This window comes from Rhipicephalus sanguineus, chromosome 7, assembly GCF_013339695.2.
Source record: "Rhipicephalus sanguineus isolate Rsan-2018 chromosome 7, BIME_Rsan_1.4, whole genome shotgun sequence".
Lineage (NCBI taxonomy): Eukaryota > Metazoa > Arthropoda > Arachnida > Ixodida > Ixodidae > Rhipicephalus > Rhipicephalus sanguineus.
The window spans coordinates 32,483,732-32,489,731 of NC_051182.1; the positions used below are offsets into that span (position 1 = coordinate 32,483,732).

A 6,000-nucleotide genomic window follows, 5' to 3' on the forward strand; every position below is an offset into this window, starting at 1 on the left:
AACCCCCCCCCGAAATTTTTCAGTTTTGCTTGCGTATATAGGCATGCACACATACAAACGCACGCACGAACATACATAAAGTATGGTTGAACCAAATGAACCCCATCCCATCCTTATTCTTCTAGTTATTTCACTCTCATGGTTCGGCTCCGCGGTTACTACCTGTCCTAAGTAGACGTACTCCTTTACAACTTCCAGCGTCTCGCCACCTATCGCGAAGCGCTGTTCTCTGCCAAGATTGTTCCACATTACTTTAGTTTTATGCATATTAATTTTCAGACCTATTCTTCTACTTTCCGTATCCAGTTCAGTAATCATGAGCTGTAATTCGTCTCCCGCGTTACTCATCAATGCAATGTCATCAGCGAATCGCAGGTTACTGAGATATTCTCCATTAACTCTTATCCCTAATTCTTCCCAATCTAGGGCCCTGAAAACCTCCTGTAAACACGCGGTGAATAGCATTGGAGAGATCGTGTCTCCCTGTCGTACGCCCTTCTTTATTGGGATTCTGTCGCTTTCTTTATGAAGGACTATAGTGGCTGTGGATGCGCTGTAGATTTCTTCCATTATGTTTATATAGGCTTCGTCGATGCCCTGATTCCGCAGTGCTTGCATGACTGCTGATGTCTCCACCGAATCAAATGCCTTCTCGTAATCTATGAAGGCTATGTATAGGGGTTGGTTGTATTCCGCGCATTTCTCTATCACCTGATTGATAGTATGAATATGGTCTATTGTTGAGAAGCCTGTACGAAATCCTGCCTGGTCCCTTGGTTGATTAAACTCTAATGTCGTATTAATTCTGTTAGCAATTACTTTTGTGAATAGCTTGTAGACAACGGACAGTAAGCTGATGGGCCTGTAATTTTTCAGGTCCTTGACGTCCCCTTTCTTATGGATCAAGATGATGTTGGCATTCTTCCAAGATTCTGGTATCCTCCCTGTCGAGAGACACTTCGTATACAGGGTGGCCAGTTTCTCTAACATAATCTCTCCACCGTCTTTCAACAGGTCTGATGTTACCTGATCCTCACCAGCGGCTTTGCCTCTTTGCATTCCATTTAGGGCTTTCTTTACTTCTCCTGTTAATACTGGTGGGATGTCAGATTCCTCTGGGATATTACTGCTTCTTACGTTCATTTGGCAAGCATTATCAAATCATGAATAGTAGTCTACCACTATCTCTCAAGAGGAAGGTATATAACAGCTGCATCTTACCGGTACTTACCTACGGAGCAGAAACCTGGAGACTTACAAAGAGGGTTCAACTTAAATTGAGGACGACGCAGCGAGCGATGGAAAGGAAAATGATAGGTGTAACCTTAAGAGACAGGAAGAGAGCAGAGTGGGTCAGGGAACAAACGGGGGTTAAGGATATCATAGTTGAAATTAAGAAAAAGAAATGGATGTGGGCCGGCCACGTAGCACGTCGGCAGGATAACCGGTGGTCATTAAGGGTAACTGACTGGATTCCAAGAGAGGGCAAACGCCTGAGGGGAAGGCAGAAAATTAGGTGGGTAGATGAGATTAAGAAGTTTGCAGGTATAACGTGGCAACAGAAAGCACAGGACCGGGTTGATTGGCGGAACATGGGAGAGGCCTTTGCCCTGCAGTGGGCGTAGACAGGCTGATGATGATGATGATGATGATGGTTGAACCCCCCCCCCCCGAAAAAAATTTCTGGCTACGCCCCTGAAAGGCACTGCTTTTCTAAGGCTCGAATTTATAGAAATGTTTTTCTCATGGCATAAACTCGCATCCTAATGTTTCATAACTTTCCAAACATGCAGGAACACGAAATTGTCTGTAAATATCAAGAAAAAGCTTTTTTTTTTTTTTGCGGAGCGCAGGAGTACTTTAATAGTGTAGAAAGCATAGTCATCATATATAGGAAGAGAATTTTGCAAAACGTACAATAACAGCTAATTTCGGCGCCATCGTGATTATTGCAAAAAAAGCCGTAGTTTATGCACGGACTATATGCTCTACTTCTGCTTTTGTTTTAACCTTCATGGAAACAGAAATAATACAGCAATTTTCTCTGTAAATGTAGCCGTATCAAAGAGTTGGAAAAAAAAACCCACAGGGTCCCTAAAGCATTCGCTTAGGACGACTGGAAGGAGAAAGCCATCTTCTCTTTCTTCTCACTCGATATGTTGATGCTGCCCCGCCACCCTTTGAAAGCTTTCTGCACCTAACGTAGTTTTTCATTGCCTCCAAGATCGAAGGCACCTTCACTGGTTTTGCATTGCCTCTGTGATCGGACCACCTTTCTACGATGTCATGTGATGACGTCATCACGTGACGTTACGTCACTGTCACGTCATAATGACTTCATAATGACGTCACAAAATTTTGCAATCTAGGACGTCATCACGTGGTGGTTTCTTTGCATCACTCGCCCCCGACGCCGACGGTAAAATTTCACGTTTGATCTAACGCTTTCGCCTTAAAAGGTAACCTGTAACCAGTAACCGACCCTTACAAAAATCACGTGATAAGTGACACCAGCTGGCCAAAAAAAAAAAAAAAATGTGTTCCACACTGTCTGCCATGGCTACGAGTTGCGCTGGCTAGCACTCCCAGGATTAAACGCACAGAAATGCCCAATGAAGTGGACGGTACGGCGAGAGCATCGGACGCGTCATCTGAAGGTTGTAGGTTCGGCCCCTATCGAAAGCAAGTTTCTGCATCCACTTTGATTATTTTCCATTTATGTCAAAACTACTACACTACAGTTAAAGACTACAAATAATTTCCCTTATGCCTTCATATGCTTCACTGCCCGCTGGTTTTTTTTTTTTTTTTTAGGTTGTGTCTAACGAAGAAAACGAGCTCTTGATACATTTTTCTCTTCGTTTTTGTATTACAATTACTATTTTTGTTGTGAATTATTCATATTGATTGTTTGTAAATACACGTCCAAAAATCGCAGATATTAAGGAAAATACAACCCAATGACACGTTAAGGAGGTTATATGTGGTAATCATGTTTATTTACAATCGCCGTTCATCTGCAATGGGAAATCTTGGCGTTTTACGTCCTAAAACCACGATATTGTACTGAAAGACGCCGGCAATTTTGGCCGTCTGTTAAATGATGGACAAGCCGGATAATTCCTTCCGAGAATGCAACATGTACTACAGCTTGGCACTATACCTGGTCAATGAAGTGCGGTGTTATACTTGGGTCGTGCTCATCATTTACCCACCTTGGTAAGGTTATTGACAGCAATGACCGTTTTGCTGTCCGGTGGAAGCGCTTCGAAGCGGGAGCTGTCTTGACTGACCTTGACTGTTTCATCTGTAGTTGCTTCGCTTTCGAGTCCCCAATAACTCGCCTGCAAGTATTCAGCACAATAAGCACAAACTTAACACGTGATCTCACAGGAGACAATTTTTACCCACTCTAACAAGTCTATTCAATAAATGTAAGGTTGCAATAGTGTCACGTTGTACTGGATAGCACAGAGCCTCTGTCTATCCGAACACCAGCACGTCGGGCTGAACCGATCACCGTCTTGCTTAATATCTCTGTAAATCTTATGTCTAGTAACCATAAACTATCCGCAGCCATTACGCTACGCACCGAAATGCGAAATGCGCATGAGAAGTGCGCACTATGGGAAAAGTGTGTACGTCAAGCGAGCCGGCTGTTCAGTGGCCCGATGCTCGTTGACGCCGTGGGAGCACGAAACGAAAAGAATACGTCGACGCTTGTTGACCATTGTTAAAGCGTAAATACTATACTTCTCTGGATGCACCTCCATGTATCTCTAAGCATGATGTGTGAAAAGAATAACGCGCAGTCAGTGTATAGGTATTACCGAGCGGATGTATAATGTCGCATGTAGCAGTTAAGCGACATGAGCGTCATCGCGTGCCGATATCGTCAAGACGTACTATCGTGAGCAATACGAGCTGGAACACTGAATTGAAACTGAACGATCGCTGGTAATGTGCTGATATGAATGTTACGTATTGAAGTGCCAAATGTACCTTTCTGCTTGAGCCCCTAGTGACTGCCTATGAGAGGCTCCGGAAATTTCGACCCCCTTAGGTTCTTTGAAGGGACACCAAAGACAAAAACAAGTTTTCTCACATTAGTAAATCACTCTTACACCATGCCAAAATCATCACGCTTACCGCGAGAAGAGGCTTGATAAAGGAGAAAACGCGCAAAAAGAAAATCAGTGTGGCAACGCCACTTTGAAATTCCCGCACCAATCGCCAGGATATAATATATTTTGACGGCGTGTGCTAAGGCCTAAGTAATTCGTAATCGGTAAGAATTAAATATATTGGCCTCTGAGAGGGCCAGAGATTTAATATAACAATTTTTTCAATGAATTTATTTGAGCCAATGTAGCCAAAATACGAAAATCGCACTTCGAAATCCGTGACGTCACGCGCGAAGATTTCGGCACGATATTTGAAAATGAAACGTTGACCTCGATTTTCTTTAATAAACATATTTATTTATTTATTCAAAATACCTTACAGGCCCAATGGGGCATTGTGTAAGGGGAACATCAAATTATTGTCTAGATGGCTATACGCAACTTCAATAATAATAAAAAAAATGTCGATCATTATATAAGATACAGCGGTGAAGAAAATGCAATGGAAACTAAATACAGAATATGAAACATGCGATGATAGTGACTACACAACAACAGGCTACAAAAAATAAATACAAATTCTAAAAAGGCATGGAGTTACACTAGTCATAAAAACAAAAAGCATTGCTCAAGATTATACATTAAATATGAAGTACAGGTTAGTAGTGAAACATAATGGAAATCACTAATAAAATGAAACAAGAAAACACTGATAGTTAAATACATAAATACCAAACTAGATATGAAAAACTATGATGGTTAAAGCGACAACATTAGAGTTCCCCGAGTACAATTTATCAATCTGAACCGATTCGTTGTTTCACGTTAGTGTCCCTTTATCGTGCACATAAATATGAGTACACGGGCCTCAAGCATTCCGCCTCGAGTGAAATGCAGCCGCCGCTGCCGCGGGATTTCATCTTGCAACCTTCGGGTCAACAGTCGAGCACCATAACGACCGTGGCGGGCATTTTTGCGATTGCCAACTGCGTGTAGCCGTTATCCCTTACGAAAATGTATTTAGGCAGTCTATATACTCTATAAACCCATTTTTAGACAGTATATAGACTGTCTAAGTTTATTTTGGTAAGGGATGGCCTTTAAAAGATGATTTCAGTGATCCATCTCAAATTGCTTACGACTTTACATATCTATGGAGTGTGGTCACCCGTGAGCCAACACGCGAAGACATGACCGGCGTTTGCAAAAATTCAAAAGCTGCACCTAGCATCAACGAAGGGTGATAGAAGCTTACCGTTCGTTACATATGGTGCAAGCGATGAGCACGCTGATTTTACTATATGCCGACTATAACCTCTCGCGTAATCGTGAAATCTCAGAACCTCACCTCGTGCTCGTCGACAGTGTCGGTGGGCGTTGATTCCGAATGGGTCCGCGAATTACATTGATCGCTCCTGGACTTCATCTAGGAAACCGAGTTGTATCTTTTTACTTCGTTTATGCTATAGGGCATAGTAGTGCCAAAAAAAAAAATACAGTCACACTTCGGAACCGCTCAGCTGGTCCGACAGTGGCACGCGGAAACGCTGGACAGATATGTAAATCGTAGAGAAGCCGTCGCAACTAAACCCAGAAGAAGTTCATGGTTGAATTACGCAGTAATGTGTTGCATCTTGTCAAATTCACTTCATCTGAGAAATGCGGGCACGGCGCATGCGGAAAGCTAAAGGGTGAGGCCCGCGCGCTCGTCGCGGCGGTTGCTACGGCGTACACACTTTTTCCCATGAGCGCTTGCGTGCCCGTTGGTGGCGCTCGTGTGCTTGAGAAAGGTCCATTCATGGTTTTATTGCATGCTTATTTGCTTTAGGGATGTTCTAGTATATCATGTGCCGCTCCTGCAACAGCCTTATTAGAG

The 6,000-nt window shown here is 43.0% G+C and overlaps 1 protein-coding gene across 1 annotated transcript in view; it reads right to left on the reverse strand.

Annotated features, from left to right (window-relative positions):
* Nucleotides 1-5,550, reverse strand: part of LOC119398596 (retinal-specific phospholipid-transporting ATPase ABCA4-like) — a 99,022-nt gene extending 93,472 nt beyond the window's left edge. Inside the window, exons 1-2 of the mRNA XM_049417359.1 lie at nucleotides 5,473-5,550; nucleotides 3,216-3,344 (exon numbers count right to left, since the gene is read on the reverse strand). Coding sequence (XP_049273316.1) covers nucleotides 3,216-3,344; nucleotides 5,473-5,550 — 207 coding nt within the window. The remainder of the gene's footprint in view (nucleotides 1-3,215; nucleotides 3,345-5,472) is intronic.
* Between the last annotated feature and the right edge of the window lie 450 nt (nucleotides 5,551-6,000).